This window comes from Buteo buteo, chromosome 27 (genome assembly GCF_964188355.1).
Source record: "Buteo buteo chromosome 27, bButBut1.hap1.1, whole genome shotgun sequence".
Lineage (NCBI taxonomy): Eukaryota > Metazoa > Chordata > Aves > Accipitriformes > Accipitridae > Buteo > Buteo buteo.
The window spans coordinates 5,705,569-5,727,128 of NC_134197.1; the positions used below are offsets into that span (position 1 = coordinate 5,705,569).

The 21,560-nt window shown below is 46.6% G+C and overlaps 1 protein-coding gene across 1 annotated transcript in view; it reads right to left on the bottom strand.

Annotated features, from left to right (window-relative positions):
- LOC142045115 (kinesin-like protein KIF19) overlaps positions 1-20,291 on the bottom strand; it is a 25,082-nt gene extending 4,791 nt beyond the window's left edge. Inside the window, exons 1-14 of the mRNA XM_075058275.1 lie at positions 20,211-20,291; positions 17,822-17,902; positions 15,420-15,530; positions 14,489-14,576; positions 11,544-11,680; positions 11,255-11,380; positions 10,442-10,636; positions 9,527-9,679; positions 8,637-8,759; positions 7,785-7,938; positions 6,628-6,817; positions 5,394-5,571; positions 4,526-4,793; positions 1,636-2,003 (exon numbers count right to left, since the gene is read on the bottom strand). Coding sequence (XP_074914376.1) covers positions 1,636-2,003; positions 4,526-4,793; positions 5,394-5,571; positions 6,628-6,817; positions 7,785-7,938; positions 8,637-8,759; positions 9,527-9,679; positions 10,442-10,636; positions 11,255-11,380; positions 11,544-11,680; positions 14,489-14,576; positions 15,420-15,530; positions 17,822-17,902; positions 20,211-20,291 — 2,253 coding nt within the window. The remainder of the gene's footprint in view (positions 1-1,635; positions 2,004-4,525; positions 4,794-5,393; positions 5,572-6,627; positions 6,818-7,784; positions 7,939-8,636; positions 8,760-9,526; positions 9,680-10,441; positions 10,637-11,254; positions 11,381-11,543; positions 11,681-14,488; positions 14,577-15,419; positions 15,531-17,821; positions 17,903-20,210) is intronic.
- Positions 20,292-21,560: the final 1,269 nt, after the last annotated feature.

Below are 21,560 nucleotides of genomic sequence, written 5' to 3' on the forward strand. Positions count from 1 at the left end.
AGTTAACCTCAGTGGTGATGTCTCTCACCTCTGTTGCCACGTTGTACCAAAAAGATTCCTTTCACACCTGACTTTGTCTTAGCTTGCTGTTTAGGCAGGAGGTCAAGGACATTATAGAAGAATAAAGATATTTAACTTATTTCCTCAAGCAGCTTGTGTCACAACCCAGCCAGCATGCTACCCTGGGTAGTGTGGGAGGTTACAGGAAGCTCAAAATCCCTCAGAGAAATGACGCCAAACAACCAATCAAATTGTTTATTGAGCACAAATATAAACAAAACTGAAACAATTGTGTGATAACTCAAGAAATTGCTATCTGCCTAGCGAGTCACAAAATTGAAGGGAGAGGGGAGGGGAGAATTTTACCCAATTTTACCAAAATGATTCAACATGAAACTTGAACTCTATGGATGAACTATTCAGATGACTAACAACATCAAACTATATACACAAGTGAGGTAAATGCGGCAAGAAAGAGCAAGATAAGGTGCTGGCCGCAAAGAGAAAAGGAAGAGCAAGGTAGAAGAGAGAGACAGAGACAGAAGGTATCACCACCCTAGGATCCAGTGATGTCCCATTGGTCCTGTTGATTGCCGGTGTCCTGGTGATGGGGGCATCTCCCACCCTTGTTGGTGTCTTGATGGTGAGGGTCTCCACGCTTCTCAGCTGGATGGTGGGGGTCTCCCTTGTCGTGGTTTAACCCCAGCCAGCAACTAAGCACCACGCAGCTGCTCACTCACCTCCCCCCCCCCCCCCCGCAGTGGGATGGGGGAGAAAATTGGGGAAAGAAGTAAAACCCGTGGGTTGAGATAAGAACAGTTTAATAGAACAGAAAAGAAGAAACTAATAATGATAATGATCACACTAATAAAATGACAACAGTAATGATAAAAGGATTGGAATGTACAAATGATGCGCAGGGCAATTGCTCACCACCCGCCGACCAATGCCCCGCCAGTCCCCCAGCGGCGATTCCCTGCCTCAACTTCCCCGTTCCTAAACTAGATGGGACGTCCCATGGTATGGAATACACCGTTGGGCAGTTTGGGTCAGGTGCCCTGGCTGTGTCCTGTGCCAACTTCTTGTGCCCCTCCAGCTTTCTTGCTGGCTGGGGATGAGAAGCTGAAAAAATCCTTGACTTTAGACTAAACACTACTTAGCAACAACTGAAAACATCAGCGTTATCAACATTCTTTGCATACTGAACTCAAAACATAGCACTGTACCAGCTACTAGGAAGACAATTAACTCTATCCCAGCTGAAACCCGGACACCCGGCAAGTCGGCCTGGTGGTGGAGGTCTCCAGTCCAACACGCATGTCTCCGCAACTCCCCGCCGAACCTTTGTTGCGCCTGTGCTGTCAAGATTGTGAGAGATTGCACCAGGCTGTGGGCATTGTTGTTGGGGTACAGGTAGCCTGCAGGGCTCTGCTCTGTCCTTGTGGTTTCCTTCATGCCAAGAAGTGTTTATACAGTCTCGTGGTTTCCTCGGTACCAAGAAATGCTTAAGACAAATGTCTGACATCTGTCCCTTACAGCTTGTACTATGTTTCTCTTACCATACTTAAAAACCACCCTAGCTCCACTGGGAGCCTTCTGCTCAACCCATTCCCATTAGAAACACAAAGGACTTACCCTGTGGAAGTTTGGTTCGAGAGAGAGAGATCTTTTCTTTCTGGTTGTCCTCTCAGCAGACATCTCCTGGTCTTTCCTGTTCTTCAGCACTCCCCTGGCTGGGGAGCACAGCAAACTCCCGATACTTGCACTGTCTCTCGTCTGACAATCTGGGATGGAATTGGCCTCTAGATACTTCAGCTCAGTCATATCCTCCTCAGAGAAGTGGGCTGAGGAGACTTCACTCCCAAGGTCTCTGTGTTGGGGTCTGGAACGGCGACTGGCTGCAATGAGGGAGATGCTTTTGGTGTTGGCAGCAATTTCCTTCAAGGTCTCCAGACTCAGTGGAACAGCAGCGATGTCTGCGGGTGACTTTTTCCCATGCAAGTCTAGAGAGGTGGGGGAACGCAGTCTGGGAGTCATCTTTCCTGCAGCAACACCTGTTAGTTTCTGCTAAAAATCAAAACAATTGCAACATAATCTGCTTTTCATTCAAAGCTTTTATACTTTTACCCTTCAAAGCATTTTCAAACATTTGTAAGACACTAAATTTCAGCTGAAATGCTGTTATAACAACTTCTATGTATAGAGAAACAAAGGCAAAGCTTTTTGACTGTGTATGTCCCATATAGAGCCGTGGCTACAAAATAAGTCAGTTGGCGAGCAAGTACCTGATGAGCTCCTAACTCTCCCTCCTGTTCCAGGGTGCTGAGTGAAATCAGTTTCACCAGATACTCATCAAATCAGGGCCCAGCAGATGAATTAATGGTATAAAAGGAGGCGATCATCCTGGACAATACAGGTCCCCTCACACCAGATTGCACGCTGCATCTCTATTTACAACTCCCATCGCTCCACTGGACACACTGGAGACTGGGTGATTCACAGGAGGGAGAGCCTGAATTGGAGGTGGCAGCTAAGCCTTGGCCTCAGAAGTAAATCCCAGGCTTTAAACCCAAGGCCAGTGCTCTAGGAGTGATTTTATTGCCTGCCAAGGTTTACCTTCCTCACATACAGTAGATTTAGCTGCTGTGCATGTCCTGTCATCACAAGAGGAAGGTGCTATCCATGATAAATGTGCCTTGACTGCAGTTTCTACCATACTGACCTGCTGAACTGGTCTTTTTTGCAAACCAGAGAAAGTTGGGCTGAGATGGGTATCCAGTGAACTCTCCTTCCTACAGGGTGTCATTTCAGATGATCTGCAGCTGCCGCTGTGAAAAGAATATGCCAGGAGGTTAATAGATGAAAGCACAGGCCCTTTATCAACAGAGAGAGATGAAACAGGTCTAGATGAGAGCCCTCAAGCTGCGAGGAAAGCCAGAGGCCTGGTAAACCTGGTAATAAAGAACACAGCAAGGAAAGACTTCAGGATTCATGAAGGAGAGAGATTTTGTCCCCTGATCCTCACAAATTTGGCTACTTTATTTGGTTTTAATGCTTGGCAGTCAGCAGAAGCAGATCCAAGCATATCCCATAGCCCTCTCTGCAGAGAAGGTTCCTGCTAAAATACAGAGCTACTTTGCAAGAGCAGTATACCAGGAAACTCTTTTCTAACAGATTCCAGTTTCTAGAGGTTCTTCCAGTTTGATATCTCCCAGCTTTGGGGACTTAGCTGGGAACTGCCAGGTCCCCATGCCCTAGAGAATAAGTCTAATAATGAGAAAGATTCACATTACCTGTCTGACTCAAGGGTGATGGAGGGAATATTCTTCATGTTCCCAGTTAGACCCCTTCTGGTCTCATCTTTATTAGGATCTAGATGCTGACTTACATCCAGAGAAGGGCTGTTGTGGGGCTGCAGAAAGAGGGAAGAATGACATCCTCAGAAGGTTTTTCTCACTGTAAAGCCCCTCCTCTAGCCCTGGCTCCCAGTCTGCGGTCACAAAGACACTCTTGGTACCTCATGTGGTTTTCCATAGTTCCAGCCACCTGCTATTTGCTCCCCTCCTGTGGAAGGGCACCCAGAGCAGTTTAATCTCTCATATAACAACATGACTAGCATTAAAGTTTATTATTCAAAGTGAAACCCAACGCCTTGCCCCGTTCATTCTAGGCAATCATAATAAACAGGAGATGCTGCTGCTTGGACTCCCTGCTGAAGACTGGCAATTTCCTGGCAGCCCCTTACTGTCTCAAAACACACACAAGTTTTCCAAAGACAAAGGGGCCAGCAGCATCTTTCCTTTCTTGCAGGAAAGACCCGAGGACCTCAATAACAACTGTGCCATGAGTGAACAGAGGCCTCCAGGTAAGATAGTCTCCTTCAGCAGTCACTTCGAGAGTTGCATGTTTGGCCATCTAACCTTTGCTTTTCTGTTTGCCACCAAGCCAGTTATCTCTCTCAAATCTGACACAACAGCAACTGGGAAGATGAATACACTAACTCATGCACAGCACTGCCCGGGTCCTTTTCTGTAGCTAAAAGCCTTATTAATTCTCTGAATCAAAGGGAAGGAGGGAAGGAGAGTGGAACTCTGGAGACAACATGTTCGTAAAACAAAGCTCTGTACAGCTCCTGACTGGCACCAGGACCCAGCCAGGCTTTGGGGGTGTGTGAATCTATGGCCATAACATGAGATCATGGGACAGCGTGGATTCCCCAGCACAAGGGTCTGCTCTGCCTTACCCTGCGCATGCTGGACATCACTGAATGTAGAAGAGGCAGGTGGTTCAGTGTCCTCTCCTCCAACTCAGAGAGATGCAAGTGGTGTAACCTCACCAGTGTCTCTGGGACAGGAATGTTCTGGGCTGGAGCAGAGATGGGGAGGAAGGGTTCTAGATAAACAGCTGAGAACTGTGGTGTCATGACACCCAAGACAAGGTTTTTCTGGGTGGATTGTTCTCCATTTGCCATCAGAAAACAAAGCTTGGAGATAACGACAGAGCAGGAGCAAAGGTGCTGCTTTACCTTTGATCAGCATCTGCTGCCGCTGAATAATTTCTTCACAGAGTAGCATGTGCTGCTGCAGTTGCTGGATCACAAAATCCTTCCGGCACAATAGATTCTCCTTGTACAGTGTATTTGCCTGTAGCTCTGTGTTGCCAAGCTCAAGCTCATGGGCTCTGCAGAGGAGCCTTAGTACCTCATGCTGATCTACACTGGTGATTTGTCTGGGGAAAATCTCTATTTGAGAAGCTTTTTCCTCGGCATTTGCTAACTGCTGCTCCAGCTCTGTCTGAAAAAGATAGATAGGGGTTTTTCAAGGCAGCTTAGCTTCTTGGGATAACAAAAGCATCTGAGCAATTCTCTGCTGTGTCCTTCATGCTGAGATTAAAGTAACATCTACAAAAAGTATTTTTCTTATTCTACTAGCAGCCACCATGTTTCAGTCATGGCAGATATATCCAGATGCACAGTCTTTGCCTAGAGGAACTCACAAATGTTAATGTTAGCTACCAAAAAAAAAAAAAAATCACCAAAAGTGATTACCAAAACATTGAAGAACCAGTGAGTGACAAACCCTCAAAATGTCCCCAAAAGGGGAAATGGGAAGAACTAGCTCACTTATGGGTGCACAAGCCCAGTGAGTGCTTTTGCCTCATCCTAAAAAGCACAGGGACAGAGGCAGGATACAAACATCAGTGTTCCCATGCTGCTTCCTTCAGCAGCCCAAAGTATTTAGGAGTCCAGCTGCAATGCAGGTGCCACACCACTTTTGCAGTGCTAGCCCAAAACCACAGGAACCTCTCTGAGTTACGCTGCTGCCGTCCTGCCCCCCAGCACCCACCGGGCAGAGGTCAGACCTGCGACCATAAGGGCACCTTCACCTCCTCACCGTCTTGTGCTGTTCTGCCAGCAGCAGGTTGATCTCTTCTCTTGCTACTGTAACTTCATGAGGTTCAGGTGAATCTATGATATCTGCTTCCCTGTCTTTCTCCTCTGTGTTTTCATCTTTCTCCTCCATTGCTGGCTTGTCATACTTGGATGCACCCTGAGCCTTCTCTCGTTCCCAGCTGCCAGCAAAAAAAGAAAGGAACTTCTGGGGCCTGGTGACATAACTCTAATGATGCATGCATAGTCCTTCATTGTGTCTGTCCAACTTCTTGCATGGCAGCCGCAGAGCTAATTAGTCCAAGCTGCTCTGGAGCTGGACAAACCACGCACAAGAGCGCAATTAGCTCCCTCCCACTTGGAAATATATAAGACAGGCCTCCTATGTGATCTTTCCATGGCAAGGAGAACAGTGCTTTTCCCCATTCTCATAACAAGTTGTTACCAATTCACAGATACTTGTTGAAGACCTTTAATGTCCTGAAGACTGTTTTAACTACAAATGACCCAAATCCTAAGGGTCTATAAAATTTACAGAGACATTAAGTGGGTGACTAGCAATAATGAGAGGGAACTGACACCTGCTTATAGTTTATCTAGAAGAAAGGGATGATGCTGCTTTCTCTGACATGAAATTATGCCCAGATGCAGCGCATCTGGATGGAAAACACTTCACAAACACAGGGTAACTGGAACATGGAAGGACCGACAACCCCAATCTGCACTGCCATCCAGTTTTTTCATTAAAATGCAAGTCCAGAATAAGGTCCAAATAGAGGTGAGGTATCTACCAGTTATACTTTTAGTCTTGAGCTTACACTTTATGACAGAGGTAGCTGGTTGCCTTACAGAGCTACATCAGGCAATTGCACTGCAGTGCAGCACTGTGTGCAGGCTGCAGTCTCCTTACAAGCACCAGGAGGGATTAGGGATGTGTTTCTCAATAGCAGAAATCACCCGTTGCAAATATAGCACCTTAATCTAAGGCTCAGAGTTGCATGAACTTAATCTACCTTAAATCCCTGGGTACCCTTTGTAGACCACCACCCTCCCAAGTTTTTTCCTTGTTTCATATGTAAATCTCAAACCTACACTTGATCTTTCTGCTTGAACAATTAAATACTCTCTTTAACATCCCTTTGTCATTTTTGCTGGGGGGACCATGGGATATTAGCATTTCTCCTGGTGAGTTTGGAGGTCCACATATAAGTTGTGGTCAAAGCTAAGGAGCTACTCACTCTGTGATTGTTAGGAGGTGCCTGCAGTTATCAACGCAGAGCTCGATGTTGGTGTTTTCTGGCTCCATCGGGCTGTGATGCATCTCCATTTGCTCCCTGAAAGCCCCCATCGGCTGCGCCCGCAAGGTGTTCATTACTTGGCCACTGTGTGCCTCGGAGCCTTGATGCCTCTCTGCTGCAGAAGACATTTCTGATCTGATGTTAGGCCAGGTAAACTGCCAAGCCCCCACAAAACTACTCTGGGACCAAGCCACTCTGTCTGCGTGTTAAAAGGCATTCGTTTATAGGACTCTGCTTCATTCTGCAGTCTCTTGAAGTTAATCATGTGCTTAAGGAATCTGATATATCTTTATGATTGTATTATTAGCAATAAATAGGTCTCATTGCTACTGCTTTTGTGAGTATTAAGAGGATACTGCATTGCAGGGACATCTCTTCTCCCATTCCACCCGCAAAAAAAAGAAAAAAAATACAGGTTTTCTGTGCTTGTTACCTAGAAATGACCTTGAGTAGTGGTAGCAGAGACCTATTATACTTCATGTCTTGTCTGTCAGAGAACTTGACTATTTTTTTTTTTATTCCTTGCTAGATTCACTGACAAAAGGAACAATCCCCAGGGCGGAACAATCCCCAAGGCAGAACAATCAATGTTTTAAAAGCTTCACCCTGCCCCCTCCCTATTTTTTTTTTTTTAATTAAGTGCAATGAACCATACAACAGAGCTCGGTGTCCTGACACAGCCTCAGAGCCCGTGATGATGCAGACTACAAACTCAGCCGCCTCTCTGTGAGAGTCGGGACTTCCCACAGCAAATGCCACCACTTGATGTCAAAGCTCTTTTCAAGGGCAAGTTAGTGAAATTGAACACATTTTAATGTTGGGGAAGATGCTGAGAAGGTTGAATATGTTGTCCAGAGTCACACAGTGCATCAGAGACAGGCTCACAGAGAAAAACATCTTCAGCTCCCCTGCCCGCCTCCACTGCCCATCAGACTGTGTTCTCTGCTCTGCTTCTCTACAAGCGTTGCTGAACCAGCTTCCCCCAGCTACATCTGCATGGAGGCCCACCAAGCTCCACCACAACCTGTCCACACAGCTCCTCTCCCCGCTCCACTTTCCTCCAGATACCCCAGAACAGTTCTTGCTCCTGGCTCTACCTTGCAGATCCCCGAGGTCGGAGCTGACCGCACTTTTCTCCTTCTCCTGGTTTTTGACCCTCGCCTTCAGACGCTCGATCTCCCTGCGGAGGTCCGTGATGATGCTGGTGTATCGGTCGATGTGGTAGGAGACATTCTGCAGGTTACATTTTACCTGGTGAGCCAGAATACGTGAGCATTTGTCCCGTGGTCCATTATTGGTACAATGGCTGCAAACAAAGCTATGCTTTCAGTTGGAGGGGCACTGACTCCTGTCATAGGGAAGAATTTTCCCTCATGAGTGGGGAAACTGTAAATTAGTAGTTTTCCCTAATTCTGGGAAATTCCTGAAAGGTACCAGGGAAAAGCCAGGGACCCTGTGTCCACAGGGAAAACACAGAGATCCATAAAGAGCAAAAACCCTGTTGAGGATCATTGTTCGTCTTCCTTCACCCCACAAGCCTCTCCGTTTTATTCCTCCTTTCTGCAGCCCCTTAGTTCCTCTTCCAGGCCCAGCCTCCCCACTGGGACATTCCCCATACGTTGTCCTCCCAACAGCCATCTTCTGACCATCATTCCTTGTGTTCTGCACCCAGGTCAATACCAGGCACATCATCGTCTGCCTTTCCATTATTCTGCTCCCTTGTTTTGACCCTCATATTCCTCTTCTCATCCACGACCCACACAGTTTGCTTTCCACTGTTCCCTTCATCTGCTTTTCTTCTCTTCTATCACTCACAGTGAGCTTCTATACCATCCTGCACTGCCTCCTCCTGAATTTTGTTCTTCCTTCATCCACTACATCTTATATTTCTGCTTTGCAAGCTTTTAATCTCTAACCCCCACCTCCTTGTGAGTTGTTTGCTCCTTTACCTGTGTCTTGATGTTTTTTGCTCGACAGGCATAGATCAAGGTCATTCGAGATTCTTCAAAGGAGGTACTGGCTGGGCTGATATGTGCAATCATAACAGTCCTGCTGTTGCCTCCTAATGAGTCCTAGAGGGATGCAACAACGTTGATGTGGTTAGTGTGGACACGACAGGGGCTTGCTGCTCAGTGGTAACCACTGTGGCTGGGTACCCCTGCGGTTCATTGAGATTCTGGTGGAGAATCCCAATTAGGAGTGAAGGAAGTGCTGGTAAAAGACCATTTATTAGGCCCTCTCTCCATCAACAGCAAAATCAATAAGTAATTAATCTGTCATGCAGCAGCAGTGGTAGCTCAGAACCAAGGCTTGAGGTGAGGTTCATAAACGATGTTGTAAAGTGTCCATAAAATAACCAGTGTAGCAAAGACCTTGTCTGCAACCTGATTTCCTAAGGGAGAGACAACTTATGACATCACGTAGTCACTCAGTCTTTCTTCCTCCTGCCCCAACAATATTCACATTTATTGGCCAATTTCAGCCAAATCTTATGGAAGGGATGAAACATTTAAAGGCAGTAGGTTAATTAAAAAAATCACTGGTCACCTGTGAGCTTAGAGACGTACAACCCAAATCTACAGGATTTCATTAACCCTGTAGACGGTCCTTCCTTGACAGTGCAATGACAAGACAACATGTTTATTATAGAGAGAGCACTATCTGAGTCAAACCCTGATTACATTGCAAAGCTCATACAAGATCCTGGAGGAGCATTCCAAGCTGGATAAAGACAATGAACAGAGATATTCAAGAATCAGCTCTCAAGCCCTGTCTGGTTTGAACAGTGATTCCAACAACAGACAGGCCAAGCTCCTTGCTGACCTGCAGCGTACGGTACCTTCAGCAGACGTGTGAGTTTACTGTCTCGAAAATTGACAAACTGGGCCCGGCTCCCTCCCTTCTCACTCAAAGCGTTGATGCAGTTGCCCAGAGCCAGCAGCGAGCGGTTGATGTGGGCTCCTTCCTTCATCCTCTTGCCCTGGTTCTGAGTCTGTTGGGAGGGCAGGGAGGGACGGGGGACAGACAGACAGACAAAGCACATGCTTCAGAATGGTGATTCTGTGCCTGGGGAAGATGTGAGGCATCACTGGGGTCAAGGTTTGCATGTCTAAACAATGCCTCCTGCAAAATCAACCTGAGAGTGCAGGGTTAAACCCCACTCTGAGGCACAGAGGTGCTGGTAGGAGTACGTTTCTTGGAAAAGATGACCCAGCTCTGACCTTTTGGTTCTTAAAAGATAGCTATTATCTTCTAAAGATTATTTCAGAAATTAAGATGCATAAGTACATCACTGCAGAATTCCTGGTCTCAATAGAAATACTGAGTATGTAAACTCTCTCTCCCTCAAATCACCTCCCTGAATTCCAGCGTTTCCTCCTTCCCATAGGAGCCAGCTGCCTTATTTTCCACCCACCAGCATCCCTCTATTCCACTGGTACCAGCTTTTTCTCTGTCAGCCCAAGTGATCCCTGCCTAACAGATCTCGGCTTCTCTTCAGACATGAAATTCACTGCTGCTTTTTCAGATGTGACAAAAAGGCTGCACCCAAAAGCTGGTTTACTTTTTTCCAATTATACTAGTTGGTCTAATAAAAGATATTACCAGTATCATCAAACTTTATTTTCAGGCTGTCTTGGGTACAAACTACCCAAGTGCTGGTTTTCCCAGGGATGAGGACAGGCATGCAGACCCTGCACGGCAGGCCAGGGAATCCAGCCCAGTCTCACCAAAAGCTGCCAAGCTCCCACCATACCTGGGCTGCTCTTTCCGACCCCGCCAAGTCGACCATGAAAAGCTTTCCAATTCGCACTTCCTCACCGATCGCCTTCCTTCGGCTTTTCTGCGTCACCGTCACCTGCAGCACTGCATGCGAGCGGGAGGACATCTTGTTGGCAGCGGTGGGTTCCTGGGCACGTTGCTTGTTTCCTTTCATTAACAACTGCATGATCTAAACGATGCAGGAAAGCACGCGGAGATGTACAGCTCTGCATAAGCCATAGCATGGCTTTCCCCAAAGATTGGACCCCTCACCCAGGGCACAGGCGAACTCTGGTCCTGCTCGTGCTAGCAGCGGTTTTGCTGTTGATTTTCCCCAGAACTCCCCCTTTCCTTGTGACCTTGGAATTGCGGGTTTGTTGGGTTCGGGGCTGTTTTCCTGGGAGGCCTGTTTATCTCATGTCCAGGGCACATACACAAGTACGCATCAGGGTGGCTCAAGGGGGTTTCGTTATTTCTTCTCCCTCTCCAAATGGTTTGTTGACATGTGTACGCAAATCAAAGCATTCTTATCCTTCCAGGAAAGCAGCATGCACCCTGGGGAAGCAGAGCTAGCAGGAGGTTAGCTGGGGATTTTAGCCTGATTTCTACCACTCACATGGCTCCATGATCAGCCCTTTCCATACAATTTGTCACATTAATCCAGTTCCACCAAGGTCCTGCTACAAAAGGTCCTTGCTACTGAGTAAGGCACAGACAATAGGGAAGTGTCAAGAAATTTTAAAGCAGTGATGCATGAAAGCATAAACCCCCTCCCGTTCCCCTCACTGTGGGCCATAGCCCAAGGTACCTCCTGAGCATTTGTAGTGGAGACTTCTGTAATTCCTACTATATGGATGCTGCCTCTGGGGTCCTCTCTCACATCTAAGAACCCCGAGGATGGGTTCAGGAGGTCACGGATCACTTCATTATAGATCTGAGGGTAAGAAATGAGGGGTTGGTGTGAGACTAGCATTGGGTCCTTAGATCTGCAAAGCGGGTTGTGTTGATCCTACATTTCAATGGACAGACTTGGACTCCCCACTTCCCATTACACCTGCTCCACAGAGGCTGGATCCCAGGCAACACAGACACTTCACCTCCAGGTAGGACATGGAGACTGTGTAATCCATCTCCTCAGTGGCAGCTTCAAGGGCCTTAAAGAGGTCATCAAGAGTGCGGATGTAAATCCCCGGTTCACAGTCTGTCCCTAGCATCGTGTAGGTTTTTCCTGCTCCTGTTAAAGAATCATAGAAGAGAATCATAGAATGGTTTGGGTTGTAAGGGACCTTAAAGATCATTTAGTTCCAACCCCCCTGCCATGGGCAGGGACACCTTCCACTACACCAGGTTGCTCAAAGCCCCATCCAACCTGGCCTTGGACACTGCCAGGGATGGGGCATCCACAACCTCTCTGGGCAACCTGTTCCAGTGCCTCACCACCCTCACAGTAAAGAACTTCTTCCCTACATCTAATCTAAATCTACCCTCTTTCAGCTTAAAACCATTATCCCTCATCCTATCACTACACTCCTTGTTAGAGTCCCTCCCCATCTTTCCTGTAGGCCCCCTTTAAGTACTAGAAGGCCACTATTAGGTCTCTGTGGAGCCTTCCCTTCTCCAGGCTGAACAACCCAACTCTCAGCCTGTCCTCATAGGGGAGGTTCTCCAGCCCTCTGATCATCTTTGTGGCCCTCCTCTGGACCCGCTCCAACAGGTCCATGTTGGGGGCCCCAGAGCTGAACGCAGTACTCCAGGTGGGGTCTCACAAGAGCAGAGCAGAGGGGGAGAATCCCCTCCCTCGACCTGCTGGTCACGCCGCTTTTGATGCAGCCCAGGATACGGTTGGCTTTCTGGGCTGCGAGCGCACATCGCTGGCTTATATTCAGTTTTTCATCCACTAATACCCCCAAGTCCTTCTCCTCAGGGCTGCTCTCAGTCCACTCATCACCCAGCCTGTATTCGTGCTTGGGATTGCCCCGACCCATGTGCAGGACCTCGCACTTGGCCTTGTTCAACTTCATGAGGTTAGCACAGGGCCACCTCTCAAGCCATCAAGGTCCCTCTGGACGGCATCCCTTCCCTCCAGCGTGTCGACCGCACCACACAGCTTGGTGTCATCAGCAAACTCACTGAGGGTGCACTCAATCCCACTGTCCCTGTCACCAACAAAGATGTTAAACAGCACCGGTCCCAATACCGATCCCTGAGGAACGCCACTCATCACTGGTCTCCATTTGGATATCAGGCCATTGACCACAACTCTTTGAGTGTGACCATCCAGCCAATTCCTTATCTACTAAGTGGTCCATCCATCAAATCCACGCCTCTCCAATTTAGAGACAAGGATGTCGTGTGGGACAGTGTCAAATGCTTTGCACAAGTCCAGGTAGATGACAGCTGTTGCTCTTCCCTTAACCACCAATACTGTAACCCCTTTGTAGAAGGCCACCAGATTTGTCAGGCAAGATTTTCCCTTAGTGAGGCCATGCTGGCTGCCACCAATCACCTCCTTATTTTCCGTGTCCAAGGTAGCGAGCTTGCTGCGCGCCTTCCTCACTGCCCTAAGGATCTTGAACTCCACTGTTCCATGGTCACTGCAGCCAAGGCTGCCCTTGAACTTCATATTCCCCACCAGCCGCTCCTTGTTCGTGAGAACAAGGTCCAGCATAGCACCACTCCTCCTTGGCTCCTGTATTACTTGGAGGAGGAGATTATCATCAACGCGTTCTAGGAACCTCCTGGATTGCTTACGCCCTGCTGTGTTGTCCCTCTAACAGATATCAGGGTGGTTGAAGTCCCCCATGAGGACCAGGGCTCATGATCATGAGGCTGCTCCTATCTGTCTATAGAGGGCCTCATCCGCTCGGTCTTCCTGGTGAGGTGGCCTGTAGCAGACCCCCACTATAATGTCACCTGTCTCTGCCCTCCCTTTAATCCTGACCCATAAGCTCTCACTCAGCTCCTCATCCATCCCCAGGCAGAGCTCCATGCGCTCCAGCTGGCCGTTGCCATAGAGGGCAACACACCCTCGTCATCTCCCCTGCCTGTCCTTCCTAAAGAGCCTGTATCCTTCCATTCCAACAACATTCCAGAAGTCAGTCATAAGAGCTATCCCACCACATCTCCATAATGCCAATAAGATCACAGCCCTGCAGGCGTGCGCACGTGTCTGACTCTTCTTGTTTATTCCCCACGCTACGTGCATTTGCATAGAGGTATTTGAGTTGGGCCCCCAGTGAAGCAGACTTACAGGCTGGAATTCCTTTGTGCTGCTCTTCAGGTGCTCTCCTGCTAACCCGTGATCCCTCTCCAGGCTCTGGGCATCTGTTGCTGGCACTGGCATCAAACTGGTAGGAGCGGGATGGACTGAGGTTCCCCTGCCCTGGCAACTTTAGTTTAAAGCCCTTTTCACCAGCTTGGTAAGCCTATGACCAAAGATGTTCTTCCCCTTTTCTGACAGATGGACCCCATCAGCCCCCAGTAGACCAGGTTTCTCAAAGCAACTCCCACGGTGCAAGTAGCTGAACCCCTGGCTGTGGCACCAGTCCCACAACCAGTTGTTGATTCACCAGATTCAACTGGCCCTTTCAAACCCCTTCCCTTTGACTGTGAGGATTGATGAAAAAACTACGTCCTGGTCAAAGGGAAGGGGTTTGAAAGGGTCAGATATAAAAAAAGAGCAGCAAAGCCCAGCTTCCACGTTGTCGTGGTTTAACCCCAGACAGCAACTAAGCGCCACGCAGCTGCTCACTTGCTCCCCTGGCTGAGATCAGTCTCCAGCGTTGCACAAATGCCCTCATCTCCTCCTTTTTAACGGGAAGATTTGTCTCTACTGAATTCCACCTCAAGTGACTTCTCAAACAGGGCAGCTTTGCTGTTACTTTAGGATTTAAGGGATATCCACCCTTCCCAATGAAAATGGTATTTTAATGCTTCAGTCTTGTCCTCACAGCAAGCAATTAATTGGCATTATAGTTCATTTCTTGTTTGTACAGCTATATTTTATTCATCTGGAGCAGTACAGCTACAGGGACTACTTTACCTGTTGGACCATATGCAAAAATGGTTGCATTGTAGCCAGAAATGACTCCTCCTATCAGGCTTTTGGTTGTGGACACATATACTTCCTCCTAATTCAGTCAAAAAAGCATAAATTTTTGGTCAGGCACAACAGCTGTCCAAATAATCTATATGTAATTGCATTCCCCATGATTTTCTCACTATATTTTACAAATTTCCTGGGCTTTGGAACCATTTGTGAGCCATTTGAATTTTGACATCATCAAAAGGAGTAGAAAAAGCACAGAGGTTTATTGAATTTTCTAAAGGCAGACAAGATGCAGGAGCTTACTAAAATAAATGGCCTTAAATATGATCGTATTCTTTGACTCTGAACATGAAATGCTTTGGCCTCCAAAAATGTCTTAGGTAGCATTCAAGGGTGTTACACTGAAGTTTTGCATGGAAGAGAACACAGATAACCGAATTGCTTGTGAGAAGCAAGACTGCAGTCGCGTTGTGGTGATCACAAAATGCAGCTGCTCATGAAATCCTCACGCCGCACCTTACGTCTGTCTGCAAAACACGGCTCAGTAAGGGCAGTAGAGCTCACTTCACGAGCCCGTGAAACAAAAGAGGTGCAGAAAAGAAGTGTGTGAGCAACAGAGCCAAGCAACGTGACAATGATCTCATTCACCAGAGACCTCGGGAGACGAAGCTTTTCGTCTCGCTCAGGTTTGCTGCATCTGGGGAGTCCCGACAAGGCAGACTGAATACTGCACATGTCTCCCTGCTTTTCTGACAAAAGGAAAACCCTCACAGTCCTCTCACCTTCCACACTGTCACCTTTTATCTGGGTGACATGTGGCCTCTGGGATGTGCAGTTCTACTCACCTGCCAAAAACGTTCATCTAAGCAGGGAAAACAATTCTAACGTTAAGCCTTTTGGTTTAAAAAAAAGGGAAGGATGTTACCTGGGTTGCTCTGTGATCAAAAACCATGTCAAACACAAATGTTTTTTCTCGGGATCTGTTAGCTCGCAAGATATCATCTGGATCTTCGCTTGGATCTGTCAGGACCACCCTCTGTTATAAGATAAAGTCAGAAGAACAACCGTTATGTCTGGGTTTGGTTTAACAGCCTCTTGGGATTTCTTACAGCACTGTCACCATCACATCTCTCCGTCAGAGCAACGTTGTACTACAGCTTTGTGTGGAAAACACACTTATATGCACAATGCTGAGGCCGACAAGGTTTGTTTCATAACTGACATCGCAACTTCTGTAATTTGGAGAACTAGCAGCTGCTGCAAAATGCTTTGAAGGTCCTTTGTGCAGTATAACAGTTGCTGGCGTTGGGTAATAGCGGTTGCACCCAACCAGCCCCCATGCGAGCAGGAGGAGGACAGGACCTCTTAACAGAGGTTCAAACAGAGGAGCTGTGAAAGGAAACAGTTAAGTTCCTTGGGAGCAAAAGTGCCCAAAGTCATCTTCCAAAGCCTTTCCTGCAGAAGGACTAATAGAAATATCTTCATTGCTCAAGGACAGAAATTTAATTCCATTTCTGGCTTTTATCAAGGAAAAAAACAAAGGTGGGAGAGGAGTTGCAGCAGGTTACAGAACTGGTTCTGTTTCTTTTCAGTCCCTTAGGATCTATTTTAGTACATAATTATCACAGTATATAATTACTGTGGAGAATGGTATTCTTTCTCCTCTACTGAAACGACTCCTAAGGAGACGCTCAAGCCTCAAGGGAAGGGACAGAGAACCCTGTGCCTCCTACTCCAGAGCAGTTTTCACTCTCTCTCAGGTAAACAGATCATTAGATAAGCAATTAGAGCATAGATCAACCACCACTTGACCTGCAGACTAACTACATTGGTGTGCCAGGCATGGCAGAGAGACAAGTATCTAGGACAAGTGCCCATGGGCATTCAGGAAATGTCAAGACTTTGTTTTTTCTTTTTCTTTTGCATTTCCTGCTAAATTCCAAGTCTCTAACGAGCATCTCTAGTTTTGATCTGAAAATTTTCAATTACCAGAATGACTTTTTTTTTTTTTTATTCTTTAGTTTTTACTGGTCCAGCTTATGCCTTAAAACCTGAAGCAACACAAGAACAAACTCCGAAGGGAACTCCTGGTTTATTCTCGGCAGCGGCATTTGCCTGCGAAAGACTGGCTGACATGTAATCATGTGCACATGCAAGCGTGACAGCCAAGAAGAGAGCTTGGAGAATGAGGTCAGCATATTTCTTTTAGAAGAAATTTGTACTGTAACACTTTCAGGCCCCTTTTACTCAGTCCTTGTAACATCCAAGTTTTGCTCGCTGTGTATCCACACATCCAAGAGTCCTTATCTTCCGATCTGGGGCTAACACCTTGTCTAACTAGCAGTATTATAAAAGCATAAATCTTCTGCTATTGCATGGAAGCATTAAAATGTAACAAGACGCTAACAGAATCAATTTTGAGTTAGGATTAATAAGCAGACAGAAGCAGTTCTAAACGAGTTAGGCTGGGAGTAAAAATAGCAGGGAACATGATGTAAATCAAAATACACAGCAAGAAATTTAAGTACTTCAACTGCCCAGTCAATTAATTTGCTTTCATAATTACAGTTATTTGCATTATTAAGAGAAACCCATTCTCATAGATAGAAGTTACTCAGACTAATGTAATGCACGTTTGCTTCCCAGATTTCCATTAGAGAAAATAGATCTCAGGGCAGATGATGCAAGTCTGAATAAGCTGTGTAAGAATAAAGCCGATATCCTTATGAGGTTACCGGCTGCTTTAAAAAAAGAAGGAAAAAAAAAAAAAAGGATGTTTCACCAGAAAGGTGCTAAACAAAAATTGCATTTGTAAGATAATCTATAAAGAGGAAAGAGAGATTCATGCTTTCTTTGCTTCTGAGGGCTGCTATCATTTGACTATTGCATGCAGACAAAAGACAAGATATATTACAGAATTAGCATGCATTCAGAAAGGGTTCAGAGAAAGATCAGCTGAAGCACGATAGAAAATAATGGGATTTACATTGAAAAAGAAGCTAAAGAACAAGGGCACAATAAAAATACGTAAATAGATATAGCAATATAGAAAAGGTAAGTGGGGACCTCCTGCAATCCCTGCCTCTTAAAGAGGAGCAAGAGGTGAAAGATGCAGAACTGGAGAAAAGAAGTGCCATTTGCACGGGAAGCTGCAGCCCTGCTGTGTCACAGCAAGGCCAGGAATTTCGCAGGATTTGAAAGCAAGTGTTTGCACGTGAACCAGAAGAGCCAGAGTCTCGTGGGGGTCTGCGTGGTGCCCGGCAGACTCCCTGGTCCCCATCATGGGGGCTCTCCTGCAGCCCAGGCACAATTCCCCCCCCAGCTCACCTGCTCGCCCACTCTGTGGGCGACGAGGGCAGCTCCCTCCTCCGCTTCTGCTTCGTTGAGGGGACGGATCCGAAGGGCCACCTGCACACACAGCACACGCACGTGGCTTACGTGTGCCGAGGCCGCTCACACTTACGTGCAACAGGGCTCAGCTCTGCGCAAGCGCCAGCAGCATCTACAGCTTCTTCGCTGTATCTCTCCTGCCGATCAATCTTAAAACCTTAAGTTTAGGGCTTGGAGAGTTTAATGAAGTTTATAAAGTTTAAACGAGTTAATTTTCCCATGATTTGCACTTTTATCTTGACAAATTCTTCCTCCCTCTTACCCCGTTTCTGTCTCTAACACAGCAAGACTCCAACTGATTGACAGAGAAGGTGGCAGAATGAAGCCAGCCGTGTCATTGCTGCTGCCAGCGGGAACCTTTAGAGATCTGGGACCGTGGTACCAACAGCCATAGAGCTTGAGCACGCTTACAGATTCCCCTGGTGTTCCCAAAACACCGATTAAAGTTATCCATGACAAAGAAAGGGAATTGCCTTTCACTAAGTACCCATTTCTTTTAATCCCAGGTAGCAATCATTATGAGCCTGTCCAACCAGATCAGAGCAAGTTGGCCCTGATCTGTGCAGGGCCCGTGGGGTTCCTCAGAAGCTGGAATTCATTGCAGGACTGGAGCGATTATAAAGTAGCAATTAACTGCCCGTGCCCTGTGCCACAACTCAATCAGTCAGAAACACAGCACTCCATTTTTGAAACAGAAGATAATTTGACTCGAAGATTTAAAACACACAGGCTGTACTCGTCAGTATTAAGAACCTACAAGAGCACATTTATTTCAACCTGTTTGATCTATAGGTGAAGCAATAGAGGGAGCGTGGTGTCATGGATCAGTTGTGGGATTAATTGGGCCCCCTGAAGCTGGGGTCCTGCTCTGGTGCTGACTCACTGCAGCTGTGGACGAGTTGCACAGTCCCAAATCCCAAACCTGTGCACCCAGTGGAGGGTCTCCAGAGGAGACCACCAATTTGAAATCCCACCTAAAAGCTGTCTTTGGTGTCTCAGCTAGTAACAGAGATTTGAAAAATTCTATTTTCACCTTTCCATAGCTGTTTTCCCTTTCATGTAATACAGCAGCATCCCCATAGCAGCTCCTGACAGGAGAGCTGATAAAACACTGCATAATGCACATAAATGATGCCTCATCAGGAAGGTGTGCAATTATTGAAACAGACTTGTTCTACGGCCCCACCAATCACAAGCAACTAGTTTCTATAGGAACCAGATTTATTTCCACAATAACAAGTCAAGCTACCTGTCAATTTAATAAGGGTTTCTCAAACAGCTCCCAGTCTCGAGCACTGTAGCAGACATTTTTGAGTAGTTCCAACAACAGCAAAGAAACATCTTTTTTCTGTGAATATCTCAGAGTACAAGGTGAGCTCCTTGGCTCTGGATAGCTTTTAATATTCACAAGAATACAACAATTAACTTAGCTTCATCATCTCTCTGAACACTTCTGAGTGACTGTTACAAGCATCTCATTCCCATGGGCTGAATTAATCTTAAAAGCATTTGAAAATACTATCTTGCACACCATAATCCCAAGTCCTGCAGGAGGAGTAGGGGATAGTGCAAGTCTCTCTTGGACAGCCTTAACCTCTGGAATAGGCTGATTAATCACCGTATTTGGTAGCTCTAGCCACTGAGGGTAAGAAAACAAACCCAAATAAGCAGCATGTGGAGACAGGTCACACCAAGTACTAAGGCTTTTTCTTGCATTACAGAGGAATGCAAGGTATTCTAGATATTATTGACTTTATTTTAAGTGATTCCACTTCGAGCAGAGATTTCTGTGCCTGTCTCTGTTGTGTTTCAGCACCATGTGAGGGCAATGCTTCAGTTCAACAGAGAGCCGCAGAGCTGAAGGTTGAAACTTGGGAAAGGATTACATTTTCAAAGCACTCCTCTTACTCTGATCAACACACAGAGAGACCAAGGTCCTGCAGCAACAGTGAGGGCTCCAACAGGACTATAATCCCAGCTGCTTTTAGCCGCTTATTAGGAATTTGTCACTCAAACAGATCCCAAAGAGATGGGCACACTGAAAATCGCTGTTCAACTGTAACCACCACCACCTGCCAGGTTATCCAACCTCACCTCCCCTACTATACATTTTTCTCCTCTACAGGATATTTATCCCCAACTTCTGCTTTAAATCACACACAGCTTTGCACAAAGAGAGCAAGTCTGGGTTTCTTTCCTCCAGTTGGGCCACAGAGGCCAGGAACACTAGAAGACAGCTGGCAAACACAACAGGAAGGATGTTGGGGCCAGGTACAACCCAGCTGCTCCTCCTCATCCCATATCTGCCCTAAGCAAGTGGACTCACCATAAGTTGCTGCTCCTTCACGGCCAAGCTGCAAGATGATGCCAGCTCAGGGCTGGGTGATTTGCCCGGGGAAGCGCACATGGAGTTGGAATCCTTGAAGAGACTGCACAGGCAGGAGATTGCTGCTGCTGCCGCCTCTGAACCATTCCATCTCCCCAGGGAAGGAAGAGAGAGGCAACACCTGCACTCCCCCAGGTGGGAGATGACTGCAGGGACAGCAGGAGAGGCAGCAGCAAAATACTGAGCCCCAGGGCTGGAAGGGGCTGCAGCAGCTCCCTGCTACTCCAGGCTGCAGGAAGCAGCGTGCCACCACTGCACTATGCACAGGACACGGTGAAAGGGGTCAGGATAAGCAAAATGACCCACCTGCAAGCCCAAATTAGTTCTTTACATTCAAATCCATCTGCACACACCCTTGGTGCAGAGTCTTCATTTTCTGCCCTCTAGGATGCCAGACTTCTCCTTCCCCTAGGATTAAACATGCAGCACAAGCAGGTACAGGGGCCCACAGCTCCACCAAAAGCTGAGCAAGAAGCACCCTGGCCCATCCAGTCTTGCACAAGAACTGACGACAGCCATCGAGACAGTCAGGGAACAGTTTGCTACCTCCCTGAGCTAAGTGCAAACTTCCATTGTATTGTCACTTCAGGCATAGTGGCATTTCATGACTCCTACATTCAGGGAGGCAATCCTTCAGTATTTTTAGTGTCAGTCCATTCATTACAACAACCTATTAAAAACCACAACAAGATCACCTTTTGTCTTCATGGTTTATTGACAGTAAACGAGTCAAAGCTCATAAAAGTTACAGTAAAGCTTTATTAAAAAATACTAGAATTTAAGAAGTTAAAACTTAGTATAGCAAGTGAACAAAACTTGCTCTATGAAGTTTTCATTAAGGACTGCAGATGGTTTAAAGGTCATAAGAATGTTTATTTATTACAAATTCAAAATAAAGACTGGAAGTGAAGACTAGCCCAGGATTATATGAATTGTTCCAGTTAATCTTGCTATTTAAGAACAGTCATTAAAAATACTTAAGACAATACTTTTAACACAATGAGAGATACTATCCTACTCAATGCTTAAGGTTTGTTTCCCTCCCTCCCGCCGCTGCCCAAATTCTGGACCCTTGCAGGCATTCAGTGGAGGTACAACTGCTATTGGAAGCTTTTTTCCCCACCCACACATATCTCTATGCAGTACCTACAAACCTCTTCTATTTTGACCATCCTTCAGAAGCCCTTAAGGGCCACTGGCTAAAAACCAGTGGCATAGAGTACTTGAAGATACACACCAACATGGATTCAATCCAACAAGACCCTTCCTCCCTACTACAATTCCTGTTAC